This window comes from Malus domestica, chromosome 17, assembly GCF_042453785.1.
Source record: "Malus domestica chromosome 17, GDT2T_hap1".
NCBI lineage: Eukaryota > Viridiplantae > Streptophyta > Magnoliopsida > Rosales > Rosaceae > Malus > Malus domestica.
This window is the reverse complement of record NC_091677.1, coordinates 3,345,580-3,366,594: the sequence shown is the minus strand read 5'-3', so window position 1 is coordinate 3,366,594 and position 21,015 is coordinate 3,345,580. Positions and strand designations below refer to the sequence as shown.

The window sequence follows — 21,015 nt, the reverse complement described above, 5'->3', positions numbered from 1 at the left end:
GCTCAACGAAACGAAAAATGAAATAATGAAACGAGGGGTGAAACATGTTTCGAAGCAACAAACCCCATGACAATGGGCTAACAGTCCACTACTAGCCATCACATTTCATCACATCAAGCCAATCGTACAAATCAAACCATATTTCAAATATACACATCAAATCTCATTGCATAAACATAAATCGATGGCTAAGTATTAAAAATAACAATTCAATAGAAAACATATTTATAAAACCAAGTCATATCCACACAGGATAATAATTACGAAAACAGGGTAATCACCAATATCACATATATTAAAGTCACTCACCTGGAGCCCGCACTATGAATCCCTAACTTGAATATCGAGGCGTCACGAACGATCATCGCCTAGAACAAATATCAAATCTCGTCTCAGAATTTTATCGATAGAACACGTAATCGTAGCTTGTACACGTCATCTAGGACATTCTAGAATTATTTGGGATCCATTGATCAAAAGTCAACTGTCGATCAAAGATCAACAATCGAGTCCACAATCCTAGCAATTCAATTCGAAAGATCCGCACTTTGGATTTCAGATCTGTAACTTCCTAAAGTCCTCATTATACTAATAGAACGACATACTAAATTTTCATCGTGATCCGATGGTCGAATCTCTACCAATCACAAATTTAAGTGGCGGTCAATTATCCGATCAACTACGAAACTACGTTAAAAACATTAGAATTACACTAAACGGATGTCAAAAATGGATTCAGAATGTTGAATTACCCGGAAATAGGTCCTGCCAAAACCCAAAAAAAAAAATCAACAAAAGTCAACAGTTAATGCAAGGAATATTCCCCTCTTCTTCAACCTCTCCGGTCGCCTGATTCTGCAGATTTTGCAGATTTTTTGGCAATCTTTATAACTTCATATCTCACTTGTTTCTCAACCAAATTTGACCCATAATATACAAAAACTAGAGAATTGTAGAGAAAGATTATACCTGATTGAAGCCCAAATAGTGGTTGGAGGTGGCCGAAAAATAGCTTGAAAGACGACTGTCCGTGGGAACACTGGTAACTCGCCGGAATTTCTGGGCAAACTTTAAACGTCCATAATTTTGTCAATACTCAACTAAATTGAGTGATTAAAAAATAAAAGTCATAGCTTGGAATAAGACGAACATATTGGTACCTTTCCCGATAGCTAACTCGTCATAGTTTGGCGGAAAATGGTTTGGAAGGTCATTGTTCGTCGAAAACTGGGCAAATTTTAATCATTATAACTTTCTCATTTCTTCACCAAATTAAACGATCCAAACATGAAAATTTATCTAATTGATGAGAGGAATCAATTTATACCTCTTTTGAGTTTAAACAATGGCTGAAAATTGTCTGAATCATGCCTCCGAATCTCGGCCCAAAACCTTGTTTTTTGAACTCGTGTTTCGGGTTCGTTTTCAATGAAACAAAAATCACAACGGAGTTTATGGTGGTGAGGACATGCAGATAATGGTGGTTTTGGTGTTCAACAAGCCAAAATTTTGGTGGTAGTGGCAGGGGCGAATCTATTAAGGGACCAGGGTGGTCAGGGGACCACCCGAAGCTCGGAAAAATGGTTGTGAGAATCTTCAAGGACCACCCATGTTAGCGATGTTGCACCAATGATGCTGCACAAGTGATGCGCAACATGTGATGTTGCACCAGTGATACTGCACAACAGCATAAGTGATGTTGCACAATGACTTGGCAAAATGACGTCGTTTTGAGCCAAGTCAGTAAAAAAATTTAAAACCTTACTCACTTGAGAACCTTCACACGATACAGCACTCAGCTCATTCACATGATAGAGCAATCAAAACCTTCACTTTACCAATAATACTTAATCGTCTGCCGCTCGGCCCATTCCTGTTTCTTACGGCATCGATCAACTCTTTGTTGCACTCTAGTTTCTGTTCACCGTTGCACCGACGGGCGGGGCGACGACATCTTTGGTGAAAATTTGTAACCCTTATGCATTTTTTCTCCGTGTAAAGCTCTGGTCCGGAGGCTAGTCGCTGGTTCTCTTTTTCTTAGTCGAAGAGGTTTGTACTCTCTTTGACTATGTCCATTAAATAATTTTGCCATCCACTATCTGATATTAAATTAGTTGTGGTGTTCGATATTTAAATAATTTTACCATCCACTATTTGATTTATTTGTGGTGTTAGATATTTTGTTTATGAAGTATTTTAATTTTTAATGTTTGGTGGTGAATCTAGTGATGAATTAAACTTTTAATGTTTCTTTGAAGTGATGGCAGTCTATTCGTGGCATGCATCTCTTTGTCTTTGGCATTCATAATATTAGAATCCCACATGCACAGACCTAATTATAAATTTATAAATGAATCTGATTTCTCGTTTTTCATATAATATTTTTTTAGTTTCATCCATTGATATAGATTTTTTTATTAATTGATATGTGTAGAAATTAGAAGTATGGAACAATATTACAAGCGAAAATCATCATCGATTAGTTCGGACAATCATATTCCAAATAGTTCATCTCCAAACTTGGATAGTTCCAATCCTACTCCGAACAGTTCCCCTCCAATTCCAAGTAGTTCTAATCCAATTGGGGGTAATTCCACTCCATAACAAAATGAGTTAAAAGTTGATTTGGATAATCTTGAGAGAGACACCGGAAAGAGAATTCCAATGAAGGATTATCCTTCAGATATTCGAGATGAGGTCCGAAGAGCATATATATTGATGGAGCCTTTTAGAGCTAAAGATCATGATTTTCCATTCACTTTGCATTCGAATAAAAAGCGACGGTTCGTTGATAATTGGTTGAAGGAATTTCATTGGTTGGAATATAGTATATCTAAAGATGCTGCATTTTGCTTTTATTGCTATCTATTCAAAGTCAACTTTGAACAATCAGGCAGTGACGTCTTTACTGAGGTAGGCTTTCAAAATTAGAAGCACGCAAGAACCTGTTTTGAAAAACATGTGGGAATGGTTGGTAGCTTTCACAATAAACCTGTTGAAGCTGCTAGTAATCTAATGAATCAAAAGACACATATTGAAACAGTTGTGGTCAAACAGTCAGAAGAAGCTCATATGGCTTATTGCACTTGCTTGAATGCGTCAATTGATTACACTAAATTTTTTTTGCGACAAGGTCTTTCATTTCGTGGTCATGATGAAAGTGACACTTCAAACAATAGAGGTAACTATTTGGAGCTCTTGCAATTCCTTGCAGAACATGATGAGAAAATAAATGCCGTTGTTTTAGATAAAACTCCGGTAAATCTCAAGCTAATAGCTCATTCAATTCAAAAAGATTTTGTTCATTCATGTTCTATTGAAACCATTAAAACTATCATAAGTGATATGAAAAATGCTAGGTTCTTTTCTCTATTAGTTGATGAGGCATGTGATGTTTCTATAAAGGAGCAAATGACGGTGATTTTGTGTTATGTAGACAAAAATGGGAAAGTCATTGAAAGGTTTGTAAAAGTTCAACATGTTCCTAACACCACTTCAAACACATTAAAGGAGTCTATTGATGCCTTCATTCATTTCAATGAGTTGAGCTTCTTCAATTTACGAGGGCAAAGTTACGATGGTGCTAATAATATGAAAGGTGAGTTCAATGGACTCAAGACAAAGATTTTGAATAATCAACCTTGTGCATTCTATGTTCATTGCTTTGCTTATCAACTTCAATTAGCTCTTGTTGTCGTAGCAAAGGATAATGTTAATGTTAACACATTATTCCTATTGGCTAATAATGTTGTAAATAATATTAAAGCTTCATGTAAGCGTCGTGATGCACTTAGAGAGATGCAACAAAAAAAACTTATGAAAGCTCTTGAAAATGATTCTCTTATGACGGGACGAGGCTTAAATCAAGAAATTAGTCTCAAACGTGCCGGAGCTATAAGATGGAATTCACATTATGGTGCTTTGATTACTATGTTCTCATCCGTGGTCAATGTGCTTGAAATGATTGTTGATGATAATACCAATGATACTGTGGCTAAAGCAAATAGGTTATTGAAAGACATACAATCTTTTGAGTTTGTGTTTCTCCTATTTTTGATGAAATCTATATTGGGAATCACGAATGATTTATCACAAGCATTACAAAAGGATGATCAAGAGATTGTGAATGCAATGGCTTTAGTCAACACATGTAAAGAACAATTACTCTACATGAGGAATGATGAGGGGTTTGACCTTTTGGTTTACAAAGTATTGTCATTTTGTGTCCAACATCATTTTGAGATTATTAACATGGATGAGACATATGTAGCTCATGGGAGGTCACATCGTAATACCCACAAAAAGACCAACCGTCATTGTTACAAAGTGGAGCTCTTTCTTATTGTCATTGATTCCCAGCTTACAGAGTTAAATGATCGCTTCAATGAAACAAGAACCGAATTGCTCATTTATTTGGCTAGTTTGAGTCCAAATGATTCTTTTGCAGCTTTTGACAAAGAAAAGCTACTTTGCCTTGCTCAATTGTACCCTCAAGATTTTATGAAGTAAGACCTATTGGCACTTGAAGATCAACTCGATATTTGTATTCATTCTATGCGTTCGAGAATTGACTTTTCTCAGTTGCAAAGCATTAGTGATCTTGCTAAGAAAATGGTGGAAAAAAGGTTGCATCGAGTATTTTAATATGTGTATTTACTTATTGAATTGGCTTTGGCTTTGGCTTTACCTGTTGCAACTGCTTCAGTGGAGAGATCATTTTTAGCCATGAATATCATAAAGAGTCCACTCCGCAACAGAATGGGGGATCAATGGTTAAATGATAGCTTAGTTGTTTACATTGAGAAATATGTTTTTTCTTGTATTGACAATGAAACTATCATGACACGTTTTCATAGTATGAGATCCCGTCGTGGACAAATTTAGTATTTCTAGCTTGTTTAGCACAAAGATTATGAATGAAAATTGTAGTTTGCCATTTATTTGTTCAATGATATTTTCTTCTTGTTTTTATTTTTGGAGTTTTTATATTGAGACCACCCTAAATTAAATCCTGGATCCGCCATTGGTGGTGGTGGTTTGTTTCACGGGAAGAAAGGGAGAGCCAAGAGAGAGTGAGAGAACTCTACAGAGAAAGAAAGAACGGGAGAGAAAAGGATGGAGAGAGAGTTTTAGAATCTTTTGGGTGCCCACGTGACACTCAAATAAAAATATCACATGTCCAATTAATTATCAATTTACCAAAATATCCTCGACGTTCAAAACCTCATAAAATCTTCATTATAATTCTGAATCACATTCTATTTGTGCTCACGCGTTCGTCTCGATGAGTACTATCCAAATATATAAAGATAAGTGGAACAATATGTAGGGACCAAATACGACCTCAAAAATTCCGTTTAATCTACTAGGGCGTTTTCGTCATTTTACTTATTAAAAAAACTATACACCGTAACTATAAAAGTGTTGAAATTACAAATAAGAATACGAAATACTGAATAGGTAATTTTAAATAGTGAAATCCAAGGACGGGATTTCACACTTAAAATTTTTTGGCTTAAAATTTTAAACTTTATCCCCAAGGGTTGTACATGGTCTAAGGATTGGAAAAGTAGGCTAAACCTTCGAATGAGCTAGCCATAATAATTTGGTTTGAATACGTTTTTGGTGAGAATCGAACATAAAACCTCATTTATTTAAAATATTAATATGCAAATTTATGAATATATATATATATATTTATATTTATATCGATATCAGTTATTTTCAATGGAAATTATGGAAATTTGCGAGGTATATCAACTTATTCAAATTTAGTCGAAATTAGAGAAAATTTCTCAAAAAAATTCAAAAGTTCAAAATCTACAATGAGTTCCGGCAAAATTTTGGTAGTGAATAAGTAAATATCGTCAATATTCATTGATTTATATTTTCGTTGATATATGGTGAAGTTTGCATTTCAATGCCCTTCCATATTGATCCTTAATTTTTCGACTATTTCAACAAAAACATGGACAATTTCTTAAATATTCTAAATATTGTTTATAAATAAATAAAAAATGCCTTTAGACTGTATTATTACGTCGTTGTTGTGGCTTATTTTATTTAACAAGGGAGAGATGGCGCGTTAGAGAGATGAGAGAGGGATGTGTGTATGAGGGATGTTTGTAGTGTTGTTGTTATTCCTCTAGACAGTGTCTTTATTTATAGTAACAAGAAAGGAAGAATCATTCTCCTCCAAGGAATACAATCCTAAGCCATTTAGTACTACGGTCTAGTGATATTCATCTAGACTTGTAAGTGAGAGGTTTTAGTTCATTCTCGCCAAAGGTAAATTTGAACTACATTATTGCTAGTCAATTGTAAGGCTAAGCCTACTCCCTCCCTTTAATGTAGATAATATCGTTTATTCAAAAATAAATAAATAAAAGGAATACAATCCTAATAGAGAAACAAACGATATTATCTATCGATTCTATCATAACAAAAGAAAATGAGCTTAGTTTCGCAATAAGAATAATATGGTTCAAACGGCATAAAGTTTAACACACCTCCTTTGTGACAAGACAATTTTAAACCGCGACTTCTTTACCGTTCTATCCGTTCTGATTTCCCACCAAATGGTGTATTCTTCACTCCCAATTCCCAATTGTTAGGGTTTTGATTCAATTTCAATGGAAGCGCCACTCTCATCTCCACCTCCGCTAATGAATCGGAACCAGAGGTCGCCGTCTCCGCCGGCGACAACCATTGCCGATCTGAACGTGGATTCGCTGGCTCAGTGCGCCAGCTACCTCAGTCTCCAGGACCTCTCCAACTTCGCCATGACCTGCAACTATCTCAAAAAGGTCGCATATTCCGACTCCATCTGGCAGCGCTTCTACAGGGAGCGGTGGCCGCGGAAACCACCGTCCTCCGCCTCGCAAACGCCAGGAGTGAGGGAGGCCTATCTATCCATGCTTAAGGATTCGCTGCAATTCAAGTTTGCCGATCCGATTGTCGTCGATTTCTACACCGCTGCCAATTCAAATCGTTTGGATCACATATTATTGGACAAGAATGATATAATCTTCTCTCAGGTATATATGATCATATTACACCGTTTTCTTTCATGAATTTTGAGTCTGAATAGTTGGGAAAAATCTTCAATTTCCGTTTTTTAATTTTTGTTGATTAGGGTTCACTGATACGAGTATTAACGATTGATCGTTGGTTAAACGGAACGGACTCGCCCCTCACTTTAATTGATCACAATGCAAGAATTACTTGCATGAGGTGGGCTCTCTGTGGTTTTCTTTTATTTTGCTTAAGTTTGGCTCAAGGGAAGTTCTTTTATTCCTGAAATATTGACATAAAATACAGGTTGTTTCCGCTGAATGAAACATCTTTATATCGAAGCGAAACACAGAAAGAGGAGAATGCTTTGGTAACTTCAAGCGCTGACCATTCCATTCGGCTATGGTGGAAGGTATTACGTGAATTTGGAATATTTTTCTTGATAGACTCCGATTTGTTTGTTTTCCATACCTTTGATTTGGTAGAGTTGTCGCTTGCGCCCTACTTAGTTCAGGACAGGCTCGGGTATACCCCTCCAGGGTTTATACAAGATGGCGCCTTGTATCTGCAGGAATTTATCCCTGAAATCTTATTGTTCTTTTTTGAATGCTAATGTTGCATTTTTGGTTTTCATCCACATGGATTGATTTTCAAAGCTAAAACTCCGTCCAAAGTAAAAAACTTTACTTCGTAAGTGGCAGTTTGGTCTAATAAGTTACACTCATGATCTTTTGTCACATCCGGGCCTGCTCCACCATCGTAGCACGATATTGTCCGCTTTGGGCTTACCATTCCCTCACGGTTTTGATTTTGGAAACTCACGAGCAATTGCCCAGTGGGTCATCCATCATGGGAGTGCTCTGGCCACCTTCTCGCTTAACTTTAGAGTTCCGATGGAACCCGAAGCCAGTGAGCTCCCAAAAGGCCTCATGTTAGGTAGGGATGGAAATATATATTTAAGGATCACTCCCCTGGGCGATGTGGGATGTTACATCTTTTCCTCTACACCAGTCTATTAAATATTTGTTCTTGTAATTTATGATTTATCTATGTGATTCAATTACTATTATTGTACTGTGATACCATCATCAGTAGTGTTCAGTTCTGTGTTGAGTTCAATATTAGGGACATAAGGAGAATGATTGCTCATTTGCTAGGTTATGGTTTCAACTTTCTCCTAAGGGTCCTAATCTCATTATTTTGTCACAGGGTGCTTGCCGAAGATGTTTTAGAGGTCACAGTGGCCCAGTTTCAGCATTGTCAGATAAGTTGTTAGGTGATGGAGCAGGAAAAGTATTGGCAAGTGGAGGGGAAGATGGCACCGTTCGCCTTTGGTCTCTTAGCTCCAGTGGGAGACGTGGCCAGCATGCTTTAAAGGCTACTTTCTATGGGCATGAGAAGCCCATCCGATTGATGTCAGTTGCTGGGTATGATGGTCCTTTTGAGGAGATTATATGTTTCTTTTCAGTAATACTAAATAAACTTCTTGTTCATCGATAAGCTGATTCAACTTCGAAGATAACATGTAGATATCTACCACATCTCATAAGTGATTCATCTAAAGAAGTTTATTGTTGTGCCTTGGGTGACAAATTTTCCCATAAGATTGATCTATGTGTTTTGGTCTTAACGGCAGGCACAATACCTCTCACTTGGTAACCGTTTCAAGAGATTCTAAGGTATTCTCTTTTATCCATCGCTAGTAATTGCTGATCAGCCATACAACGGTGAATTCTGTTACACTGTCATTGGTATCTGATGATTGTGGTTTCTAACAGGTGAGGGTGTGGGATACAAATGCATCATCCTTTGCTCGTTCTTCATGCTGTGTGGGGATGACTTCTACTCTTGGTGCCCCTATAGACATGAAGTGTCATGAACATTTGGTCTATGTTGCTGCTGGTTCCTCCGTTACAGCAATTGATTTGAGGACAATGCGAAAAATTGTCATTGCTGCAGTGGACGCAGAGCTATATTCTTTTCAGGCAACGCCATCCAAATCTTTATTCTGCATAGGCAGCCATGGCAGGTACAATGAGTAGAATTCCCTTGGTTTCATTCGTCTTGTGTGCCATATCTAACAAAAGGTTGAAGTTTGTTCTAGTCGTAATCTTGACATTATTGAAGAAATGAAGTTTTCTTAATTATGCAGAGCGATGCTTTACGATATAAGGATGAACTGTGGTACCCGGAAATCAGAACCAATAGCGGAGTTAGAAGCTGGACACAAAGGGCCGGTGCATTACTTGCACATGGACCCATACAAAATTGTCACCGGAAGCCCCAAGGATATGCATGTTAACATTTGGGAGGCTGACACTGGTGCCCTAACAAATTCCTTGAGCTGTGGTCCTGCAGGTGAAACAGACAGAAGCTCTTTGTTTTCTGCCCTAGCGGTAAATGGGAGTAGAATAGTTACTGGAATCGTCGATGTCCTCGATGATGTGGGATGTTTACGCTTTAGGGATTTCACAAATGCTTCTTGCCCTGTCGTGAATCGCGACAAAGATCATGTTGCAAAGTTTTGGAATCAGGAGTCGTACAGTGATACCGATGGTTCAGATGACTGAACAGATTTTACTTGTAGATGTTGTATGCCATATGACACTTAAATATTTGTAGATGTTATGACTTAATTTATTGGATTATTTTCCTTTTTTTTTTTCCATAACAAATATTTCTTTCATTCATTTCCAAAAGCTTGCAAAGGTTGGTGATGAGAAGTCCAAAAATATCAACCCCAGGTAAATTTCATGCTTCAAATCTGACGAGCTTTGACTTCGTGTGGTCCGCTAAAGAAAGGTTTCACGTGAAAGGGTGTGTTGAATAATGTAAAGTTTCGTATAAAAAATTACAATGACTAATTAGATGACCACATTTTGAATAATGTAAAGTGTCGTCGTCTTTGGTTCTTCACAGGAGGTGTCGTAGCATCGAGGCAGGCCGCAGGTCCTTCTTGTTGAGAGGTTTCTAAGACGCTTGATGCCAACATGGATCAAATACAGTCTTCCGTGGAGAAAATTGGAGGAAATTGAAGAAAACTTGAACAAGCTCGAGCGTTCAGTGATGACGCGAAACCACCCAAACAAGCTCATTCGTTCACTGCCGCTAAAACGCTCCACCTTGTCTAGATGTTCCTTCAAAAATGTTCATAGATCAAGCTCCAAAGCTTCTTCAAAATATTATTTCAATAGCGGTGTTTCTGATGGCAATGAGGCAAAGACAATCGCGGTTCATTCGTTCACGCTGAGGGGAACTACATGAGCAAGTGAATCCAGGAAAGAATTGAGAAGAAGTACAGTACTCTGAAATTCAGAGGCTAACAGATAAAGAGATGAGGCCACAACTTGCTGCCTTGTTTCACTGCCTAATGAGAAATATGAGAATCGTGTCGGAGTATCATGAGGCCGAAAAGAGAATCATGGAGACGGTAGAAGCGCCCTACGAAGTGTTCTGCAGCGACTCACACGGCCACACCAACTTACTACCTACTCTAAGCTCGAAACAGAAATTCCAAAATCGTGTGCTTGCTTTACATCATATGTCTAGTTTGCTGCTGCTAAGAACGACACGCCTTCGCTATATCATCATTTGTTAGCTTGTTTGAATAAACTTCCATATAAAGATGTGACGTCTGCTGCCATGACAGAGTTTGGGAATGATGTCCGAGGGCTAATGATTCGACAAGTCAAGGAGCATAAGCTAAAGAAAAGGAACGATTCTCCAAGGTTTTCGAATACCTGGCTAATTATTCAAGAAGTGCTACGGAATGTATGATGGCCTTATAGCATTCGAGCGATGGGGATTGATGACGGAAGTAACAGCAACTCATCATAACATGCAGGCAATTTCATATGATAGGCTTTCAGAAACTTCTGTTTTTGTTCTTTTTGGTGATCAACAATATGTAGTTTTTGTTTGTTTGTTTTGATTTGAAGTAATATTATATATGGAACATTTACAATTAAAATTGCTCTGCTCATATTGAAATTTTCGATCTGTGATATCACGAGCTTAACCCTGGCTCTCAACGGGAGTCGAATTGTTACTGGTAGCGCCAACAATGTTGCAGATGTCGGATGTCTCTGCTTTAGGGACTTCGCTGATGCATCTTGTCCTGCCTTTAATTCTTAAGGATGATCATGTTTAAAAGTTCTGAAATCCACAAACGAAGGAGATGGAAAATCCAAGAGAGTTTGTACATTCGATGTTATGGAGAATTTTACATGTAAGCAAAGCAACGCTTTATGCGGTCTAATTTACAACGAAATGCAGCACCAAATCTCGTGCAATTTACTTTTGATGCTCCATTTCTGCTATTTACAAGTATGAACAAGTTCTGTTTCGTTTTGTTTGTGTCTAAGAAAATAAACACTGAGAGTTTGAGGCACTCGGTTTTGTTGATTGCCTAAGCGAAAATCAAGCTTGTAAAGCTATTCCATGTAAAGTTTTCATCAGTGTTGGAAGAGCAAACAAAAGGGCTGCCACCAACTCCGTCATAGATTATTCCACCGAACTCATCATCTCTACCAGCCTGCAGTTGGTTCCTTGGTTCTTCGCCGTCAATGCTGTCATCATCTGAGAAACTTGAGTTCTTCTGAACCAGATCTCGGAATACTGAAGATTGGAGGAGTAGGCCAAGTGCGGTGGGAGAAGATGATTTGCTGGTGCGGATGACTTCTTGCTTTCGAGGAGAGTGTACGTAATCAGAGGCAAAAGGATTTGTGAGTGAGAAGGGAGATTGCTCGGTTGTCATGTAGCTGCTGCCCGCAAATGGTGTATTCTTTGGCTTTATGACTGCCTCTGGTACTTGTTGAGAAGCTATCATGTCGTCTGCTCTTGGTTTCAACCATCTTATGTAAGAACTCAAGTCGAAGTTGGTCACAGCATTGATCCCTCTGTACTCAATTGCTGCAATGTCGTAGGCGCGAGCAGCTTCCTCTTGCGTACCTGGAACGCGATAAAGGCACATTGCTCAGAAATTGGAAACTCCTTTTCATTCTAATTTCCTGATACATGCGATATGTAGAGAGATATGGACTCGAACACAAAAAAAGAGAGAACTCACCGTAAGTGCCAAGGTAGAGGTACTTATTTCCGGGTACGCCTCTTGAAAATCCACTGCTCTTTCTGAAACAAAGAAACAAATAATTCTTTCAACAAACTATCAAAGGAAAATCCTCGGTGAAGAAGTATTTCTGCGAAAAAGATTTTCGAAGATGTTACCTTCTTAACGAGGCCAAATACTCTTCTTTTGTCATAGATTGCATGATCTCGATTTCGTTGTCATAGTCAGATATCTGTAAACGGATCATCAGGGTTTAAGATCAGATATTCTACGTTAATCTTCTAAAACCATGCCAAAGCACATCTCTTTAGATTTTCCGAATATAAGCTCCATAAACTATATAAATTTGTACCGGAAAGTTGGTGAAAGTCGATGCCCCCCAGTACTTAACTGCGGCTAGATCATATGCTCTTGCAGCAGATTCTTCTTCATCATAAGCTCCAAGGTAAACTGCTCAGTCCAAATAGTCCATTCAAAAGCGCGATACGTTAGAACGCAAGATTTCAAACAGATATCAATACCCAAGGGAAAAAAGAAATACATAAATCAACAGATCGAAGTAAAATGTGACATCAAAAGTCACAACCTACCTTGTTTCCCTTTCTTCTTCTGTGTTGAATTCCATGATAGCTTGTCCCACAAGTGAGCTTCAAATCGACCAGTCCACCGATGCCTGCTGACAGCACGAAATCTCGAGCTTCTCTTCACAGTGGTGGCAGCAGAAGCTTGATCAGCTGGCTTTTGTGCCAACTGCTGCTCAGTTTGGCTATTGCCACCAACTGCAGGTGGGTCTCTTCTCCTCCTCTTGACACACCGGGCCGCCTGAGCCTCAGGATCCGCTGTCCTCAGGCGGCACCTACCTGCGTTCTCTTCATTCCTCACCATCATGAACTCCATCTCTCGAGATAAACTGCTCCCGCTCGTCGTTGTCAAATTCGGTGGTGGTTGTTACTTGTTGATGTGGTTGCTTGAGCTGTAAGGAAGGATGTTGGAGCGTATATATAACTTGTGTGCTTGTTTTGGATCTATCTGATTAGTTTTCTGTTGCCACAACTGTTTTGTGTTAGAAAACAAAGGAGACGATGATCTCGGAGCATCTAAGACAACATTTTAGTGTCCGTACTGTGTTTGTTAAACCCAAAGACCCAAAAGTTCGATGTGGTTTTTTGGAGTTAGTGTTAACAAACACCAAAAGTGAACCCTAACATCTAAGAATACCTTCGGACATGCCGATGTCTATTTGTTCATATTTGATTTCAATCTGAAAAACTCACTTTCCCAATTTCTGTTGGAGAATTCTAAAATCTGACGTCGGAAATTTGACGAATCAAAGTACAAAATGTAAAAGAAAGAATAATTCACTGCTGAAAATACCAATGTATTTATTGATAAAACTTCACACTTGTCAATCAAGCAAATGGTTATGGCTAGGTCGCCAGCAATAAACAAGTTCAATGAAATCCAAATCTCCACATTGAGCTAGTCGTTTAGATATTGGACCCGTCATTTATAAAAGTCGAACTGGATACGGTGTACTGAGAAATATTACTAAATTGTGATACTAATGACAACGTTTGATTTTATCAAGATGTTGGGATGTGAGCTATTATTAGTATTACCCTATGTGATCACACTTGTGGGTAAGTTAAGGTTCGTAAGTTTTTCTTAGAATCGCTAATGAAAAGAAGTCATAGAAACTAGAAAATCACCTATCAAGTTAAGCACTTTCAAGTGCTTTTTCAACAAGCATTTTAAAATATTTTTTCAAGAAGCACTTTCAAGACATTTAAAAACATTTTTTTTTTTTTCAAAAAACACTTACAAGTGTATTTTTTCGTAAGCACTTCTAAGGTAAATTTTTGACATCACTAGTAAAACTCACTTGTAATAAAAAACACTTGTTAATAAAATTGCTTTTTGATTATAAAGACGCCAAACACAGCCTTTTTTTTTTTCCCCAAGTAAAAAACAAACAAAAAACAAAGAGTAAATTACATAAAAACCCCTCAGGTTTGATGTCTATTACAATCTCATACAATATCTTTAAAACATTTCACTTTCATACCTCATGTACTATTTTATTTCAAAATAACACTTCCGTTAGATTTTCCATCCAATGGTCTGTTAAATGTTGACGTGGCTGCCACATTTATGCTGATGTGGCTGCCACATGGCAAATTTTTTTTTTTATACATTAACAATATTATAATATTAAGCCTATTTTTAAAAAAAAAAAAAAAACAAGAAAACCTGAACCCAGATCCCCTTCCCCACATCTCACCCCCACCCCCTTACCCATCTCTTCTTTCCCGTCCGTTCGTCCCCACCCCCTTTCCCATCTCTCCCACTCTTCTTCTTCCTCCACACCAACCCCAACACACTCCCTGTCACCCTTTCTTCAATTCCCTCATTCCTCTCCCTCTCTACGGTTTGAACTTCGAATTCCACCCCTCTCCCGCCTTTTCCCCCGTCACCCTCTGCCTCCACACGTCTCCTTCCCCCAAAACCCATATCCCCCTCCACCTCTCCCACCTCAAAGCCCCCACCTTTAATCATTTATCTGCTTTTTTTTCACTAATTTTCTTAGAAACCCCTGCAACCTAAATACATGTAACCCACTGCCTAAAAACCACAACCCACAACCCAAATACCTGCAACAGTCGCTCGCGGGGGTCGCAAGCTCATCGTCGAAGGTGGGTCGTCGCAGCAGAGGAAGGCCGGTGGGTCGTCGCCGGGGGGGGGGAGAGCAAATGGGTCGTCGCGGAGGGGGGCGCAACTGTGTCGTCGCGGAGGGGGGGGGAAGAGCAGGTGGGTCGCGGCGGGGGACGGGTTTGGTTTCTTTTTATTTTGGGGGAAGGGATTTTTACAGATAGGTGAGGGGGAAGGAAGGGGACTGGGTTCGGGTTTTTCTGGTGTTTTTTTTTAATTTTTTAAATAAAGTTAATATTATAATATTATTAATGTATAAAAAATTTATTATTTTGCCACGTGGCAGCCACATCAACACAAATGTGACAGCCACGTCAGTATTTAACAGACCATTGGATGGAAAATCTAACGGATGTGTTATTTTGAAATAAAATAATACGTGAAGTATGAAAGTGAAATATTTTAAAGATGTTGTATGAGATTGTAATAAACCCTCAAACCTGAGGGTTTCTATGTAATTTATCCAAAAACAAAAGAAAAACGAAATTGAGTGTGGTGTCTCAGACCAAACCGCAACTTCATTTCAGTCCCAAATCAGTGAAATCACAGTGACCTCGATGACCACCATGGCCACTACCACCACTCTCCTCCTTCTCCTGATCCTAACCGCCGCCATAACCACCGCCACCTCAGCCCCGATCCTAGGTCTCGACACCTTCCTCACCCACCAATCCCGCCTTGACCGCCATGCCACCAATGACTCCTTCCTCTCTCTCTCCTCCACCCTCAAAAACTCCCTTTTCCATTCTACCCCTCTCTCCCACACCCCCCACTCCCTCATCTCCTCTCTCCTCTCCCTCTCCCTCCCCGTCTCTCTCCACGTCCGCCTTGTCGGCCCCTCCTTCCCCCCCAGCTCCGCCGCCCTCCTCTCCTCCTTCCTCACCGCCGCCTCCCAACCCTCCAACCACTTCCACGTTATCGCCCCCTACGAATCCTTCTCTCACCGCCTCGCCGTCCAGCACTCTATCCACCTCGACGTTTCTCACTCCCCCTCTCTCGCATCCCTCCTCACCAAAACCCTAAGCTCCGAGCTCGCCAAAACCACCTCCAGCCTCCGATCGCCGCTCCTCTCCGTCCCCTACGACTTAATCGACCAAATCATCAAGCAGGACTTCGAGAAAGAGAAGCCGGTTCATGGCGTTTACTTGTATTTCCTCGATATGGGTAAGCAATCCAAACCCTATGCATACAATTACGGATCTGGGGACTCTTCCCCTGCATTCACCAAGTGTTTGGGCAGCATTTGGACCGGGAAAGACCGGTATATCTGGATCGATTTGGGCGCCGGTCCGGTCGATTACGGCCCGGCGCTTTCAGGTGATGGGGTTCTGCCCAGAGGCGAGTTTCATCCTCTGGCGGCGTTGCACGGCCGCCCCAAGGCTCAAAAGGCGCTGCTAGCTGACTTGGCTTCCTTGGTTTGGAGTGCTTACCAGGTTCTTCTCGTGCCCTCCTTGAGAATTCCTGTTCAGTTCGAGAATTCATTGATTGTTCAGTTCATACATGTTTATGGTTCCGATGGTGGTAAGGATTCGAGTGGTTTGGACTGGAAATTGATTGAGAGGACGTTTATGGATGAGGCAAATGGTAATGGTTTGTTGTTAGGGGATCAGACTTTGAGTTTCAGGACTAGTCGGGTGAGTTACTCAGACTGCCTGATTTGTTCATTCGCGATTTCGAGGTCTACTAACTCGTATACATCGAGGTTCTTGTTTGATAACTATACTTTGATTGCAAGTGAGTATTTGGACTCGAAGCGATTGCATCAGATATTGTCTGATTCGGCTGAGGAGTTTAGGAGAGTGGCTGGGCTCCCTGAGGAGGATTTTGCTAGGGTTCTTCCTGTTTATGTGTTTGATTTGGACTACAACATGCTGTTGTTGCTCGATAGGTATCACCAATCAGTTGCTTTTAAAGACATGGTTATTGCAGTGAGGACGAAGAACACGCAGACTGTGAGTGATTATAACTGTAATGGGCGTCATGTGTTTACGCAAACAAGAGAGCTTGAGAGACCACTTGTTGGTTCGATTTTGCAGAGCATGTGGGGAGTGTCACCGACCCATATGCTGTGGAGCCCTAGGCACAATACTACATTGGTGGATTACACATGGAGTATTGGCCAGACTCCCTTTGGGCCGTTCTCTGAGATTTCATCCTTATCATTCGTACAGAAGGATGCTGCTCGGAGAAATGTTCTTTTGACATCTCTGAATTACACCATATCGAGTGCTGTAGATGTTCTCCAATCCATAGCTGCACATGGCGGGGAAAGAAAGCTCCTTAAGCGTAGTCGACACGTTGAATTCATACAGAGGTGGAACTTGTTCAGGTACAAGCTGGACAAAGCAGTCTCTGCAATGTCGCTTTTGGATTTTGGGATGGCTTTGTTTTATTTGCGGTCCTCAGACCACGACCTATACGCTATCCACTCTCTCGTCTATCAAGCCTCCCAAGAAGTGGAGGTATCCCTTGTATGTTTCAAAGATCCACCAGTTCCGTGGAATGGGATCTTCATGGTGGGATTTGTTATCGCTGTTGCCTTTTATCTTCATTCTAAACGAGATAAAGTCTTCAGAAATAAACGTAAGCAATTTTGAAACGCTTTTAGAGGAAGCTAAGGTTTGTATCTTTTGAATTCAATACTACACTGTATTTCTGTAAGGAACATGATTCGTATGTCAGGTCTAGTCTTCAGTTTTGCTCATAACTTCCTTCCCCATTACTTCAAGTTCATCACTTAATTACCAGGAACTGTATGCATTTCATAGAATTTGAGGGTATGTGTTACTTTTATGGTGGCGTTGTTCTTTTAAACCGACTTCCAGGAAACCGTCTATAGGGCCACATGTATAGACGATCCGTGGAACCCAGTGTGAGACCATAGCAGCTGCAAGTTAACACTAGGTTCCACGGATTGCGGAAGTCGGTTGGCCAAAAAAAATTTGAAGGGAAGTGGTTGGTGCAGAAACTCGACGTTATTAAGGTGTCTAATTTAAATCGATATGCAGCATCAATCTCGAACTCTGTACATTTGATGCGCCAGTTCTGCTTGCTTACAAATAATACAAAATTTTCTTCCCATACGAAGATGTTCTTGTTCTGTTTCGCATGCATCTAAGAAACGAAGAATAGAGTCTCCGAAGCATTTGCCTTTGTGGGTTGATTGAGCAAAATCGTGCTTGCAATGTTGTTCCATGGATTGTCGCCGTCGGTGGTGGAGGAGCAATCAAATGGATTGTCGCCGGTTCCCTCATAGAAGATTCCACCGTACTCATCATCGCTACCCGCCTGGGGTTGGTTCTTTGGTTCCTCGCCATCGGTGCTGTCATCCTCGGAGAAATTTGAGTTCTTCTGAACCAGCTCTCGGAATATTGATGATTGAAGGAGGAGACCAAGTGCAGTGGGAGAAGATGACTTGCTGCCGGCGTTAAGATTGGTACTGCTTCGGGTGACTTCTTGCTTTCGCGGAGAGTTCAGATAGTCAGAGGCAAAAGGGTTGGTGTGTGAGAAGGATGTTTCGTCTGCTGGGATGTAACCACTGGTCATGAACGGCATGTTCTGAGGCTCTGTGACTGCTTCTGGTTCTTGAGTGGCTACGGTGTCGCCAGCTTTTGGCTTCAAACATCTTATGTAAGAACTCAGGTCAAAATTGGTGACGGCATTGATCCCTCTGTACTCAATCGCTGCAATGTCGTAGGCGCGAGCTGCTTCCTCTTGGGTACCTGAAATGACATAGAAACACGTCGCTCAGCATCTTCGTTATGATTTCAATAGTCCAACCATGGAGCGGACGTCTATTCTTTAATAAATAACCGATTGTTGATATATCATCAATAATTGTTGATAGATCGTTAAGAACAAACGCGTTGCACAGATTATTTTTCAATTTCCTCTTTCGCGACAGCTTATTTCACTGTAACTGGTTTTCGGGTTTGAAGACAACTTACTGTAAGTGCCAAGGTAGAGGTACTTGTTTCCGAAAGCTCTTCCGATTCTTGCTTCCCATCTGCCGTTATGATGGTGCCTGCAAAATATACATATGCACAAAATAATCATCAGACACGTTTCTTCATTAGTAATTTTTCGAAGAATTTGACTCGAAGATAATCGAAATATTAAGAATGTTACCTTGCTACTCCTCTGTACTTAGATACACCTCTTGAAAATCCACTGCTTTTTCTGTAACAAAAGGAAACACCTAATATTTTAGGAAACTCAGAGATCAAGGAAATTCTCAACTGCAGAAGTCTTTCTGCAGAAAGACGTTCGAGGTCGTACCTTCTTAACGAGGCCAAAAACTCTTCTTTCGTCACAGATTGCATGATCTCGATTTCTTTCTCATAGTCCGATATCTGCAAATTAACATTAGGGTTTTATGTTAAACTTCCAAAACCATGCAAAAGCACACAACCTTACGTTGTCTTGAGATTTCGTACCGGGAAGTTGGTGAAAGTCGATGCTCCCCAGTACTTGAGCGCTGCTAAATCATATGCTCTTGCAGCAGATTCTTCTTCGCCATAAGCTCCAAGGTAAACTGCTCAGTCCAAATAGTCCATCAGAAAGCGATACGATACAACACAAGATTTCAAACAAGGAAGGAGATATCAGTACCAGAAGGCTAGATGATTAAAAATAGTGAAGTAAAATAAATAAATAAAACAAAATGAACGTATAATCTACCTTGTTTCCCTTTCTTCTTCTGTGTTACATTCCATGAGAGCTTATCCCACAAGTGAGCTTCGAATCGACCAGTCCACCGATGCCTGTTAAACAAACAATTTACCTCAATATTTTTACACACGAAAGAAGAAACCACAAAAAACCATTAGAACTTATGTTCTTTTCTAACCTGCTGACACCCCGAAATCTCGAGCTTCTCTTCATGGTGGTAGTAACAGTTTGATCAGCTAGCTTTTGCGGCAACTTCTGCTCAGTCTGGCTGTTGTCACAACTAACCGCAACTGGAGGCGGGTCTCTTCTCCTTCTCTTGACACACCGGGCTGCCTGAGCCTCAGGGTCTTCTGCACACAGGCGGCGCCTCCCAGGGTTCTCTTCGTTCTTCACCATCGTCAACTCCATCTCTTACAACAAGCCCTTGATCGATCGGGTTCTTTTATTTCTCTTCTTCCTTCAATCTGTGGTCTTTGTTTCCGTGGTTGCTTAGACGGTAAGGAAGGATATTTGAACGTTTATAAAATTTGTGTGCTTGTTTCGGATTTATGCTGTTGTTGTTTTGTGTTGTCACAACTGTTTTGGATTAGAAAAGGGGAACGATGAAATCAAAGCATGTAAGAAAATTTTGAGAATGTCCGTACTGTGTTTGGTAAACACAAATATCCAAAATTCTAAAGGTTCCATGTGGTTTTGGAGTTGCTCATGTGGCCGGTTCGTTGCTGCTGCTGCATGCGGCATGCCAGTCAACATGTGCAAGGTTTCATGCCAGTTTAAATTCTTGAAGGGTTTTCCCGGCCATTCAATGGTAGTGTATATAATATACAATTACACACACACACATGTATATATATATTTCAAAAGGGAAGGATGATTTTAACTTGGTGCAATAGGGTAGACGACGCATTGTCATAACCAACTGATTTAATCTATATATGTATTTTTCTTACGAACTGACATAATCCACATCTGCAATAATTACATAATTTAAATTTGGGTAACTTTCAAGCATCAAAAGTAACTTTCAAAGTTTAATTGCGGTTAATTTGTTCATATAAGATTTGAGTTTCAACCTCATTTACTTATAGCAATCAACATACTAGATCCACATTGTCTAAAGATTGATATGAAGTAAAACTCATACCCCCTTTAAATTTGTTCTCACTAAGATCTACGAGTGAAATTTTTGGTTGTCACTGATTATAATGCAACTATATTTCTATATAATCACTGAATATTAGAGAGACAGGCACATGATAATGTACAATACAACTAGTGATTCGACAGATTTACTCTTATGCCGAAAGTTTTAAGCAGCTGGCATGAAGGTGACCGAAACAACCCAACAAAATAAAAGATTAAAAAAAGAATGCGTGTGCTGATCTTGGTCATTGACATCGACCAGCTGAAAGTTCCGGCTGATCTTGGTCATTGGCATCAGACATGGATCCCCTCCGGATCCATTGGTCCTAATCTACCAAATCCGGTTAATCTGGACATTTAAAATTTGATACAACGGTTACAAACGGGGGTCAATTTTAAAAGTTATAATA

General features: G+C 40.0%; 5 protein-coding genes across 5 annotated transcripts; 3 read left to right on the top strand and 2 right to left on the bottom strand.

The window, feature by feature from the left end:
- Window positions 1-2,967: 2,967 nt before the first annotated feature.
- On the top strand, window positions 2,968-4,509 carry LOC103404603 (uncharacterized). Its single transcript, XM_070817069.1, has one exon. The coding sequence runs from the start codon at window positions 2,968-2,970 to the stop codon at window positions 4,507-4,509; it is 1,542 nt and encodes a 513-aa protein (XP_070673170.1).
- Window positions 4,510-6,482: 1,973 nt separating this feature from the next.
- Window positions 6,483-9,672, top strand: LOC103404415 (uncharacterized). Its single transcript, XM_017324352.3, has 7 exons — window positions 6,483-7,037; window positions 7,136-7,233; window positions 7,321-7,426; window positions 8,224-8,441; window positions 8,651-8,693; window positions 8,793-9,043; window positions 9,167-9,672. Exons 1-7 carry the CDS (start codon window positions 6,633-6,635, stop codon window positions 9,582-9,584), a joined length of 1,539 nt encoding a protein of 512 aa, XP_017179841.1. The 5' UTR covers window positions 6,483-6,632; the 3' UTR covers window positions 9,585-9,672.
- A 1,684-nt stretch (window positions 9,673-11,356) lies between these two features.
- On the bottom strand, window positions 11,357-12,979 carry LOC103404602 (AP2-like ethylene-responsive transcription factor At1g79700). The gene is made up of 5 exons (XM_070816590.1): window positions 12,673-12,979; window positions 12,435-12,532; window positions 12,241-12,314; window positions 12,083-12,144; window positions 11,357-11,964 (listed from the first exon to the last, which is right to left on the bottom strand). Exons 1-5 carry the CDS (start codon window positions 12,977-12,979, stop codon window positions 11,423-11,425), a joined length of 1,083 nt encoding a protein of 360 aa, XP_070672691.1. The 3' UTR covers window positions 11,357-11,422.
- Window positions 12,980-15,293: 2,314 nt separating this feature from the next.
- LOC103404414 (AP2-like ethylene-responsive transcription factor At1g79700) lies at window positions 15,294-20,062 on the bottom strand. The gene is made up of 7 exons (XM_008343318.4): window positions 19,641-20,062; window positions 19,472-19,554; window positions 19,228-19,325; window positions 19,070-19,143; window positions 18,920-18,970; window positions 18,739-18,815; window positions 15,294-18,513 (listed from the first exon to the last, which is right to left on the bottom strand). Exons 1-7 carry the CDS (start codon window positions 19,868-19,870, stop codon window positions 17,906-17,908), a joined length of 1,221 nt encoding a protein of 406 aa, XP_008341540.3. The 5' UTR covers window positions 19,871-20,062; the 3' UTR covers window positions 15,294-17,905.
- On the top strand, window positions 15,349-17,498 carry LOC103404413 (uncharacterized). Its single transcript, XM_008343317.4, has one exon. The coding sequence runs from the start codon at window positions 15,349-15,351 to the stop codon at window positions 17,386-17,388; it is 2,040 nt and encodes a 679-aa protein (XP_008341539.3). The 3' UTR covers window positions 17,389-17,498.
- Window positions 20,063-21,015: the final 953 nt, after the last annotated feature.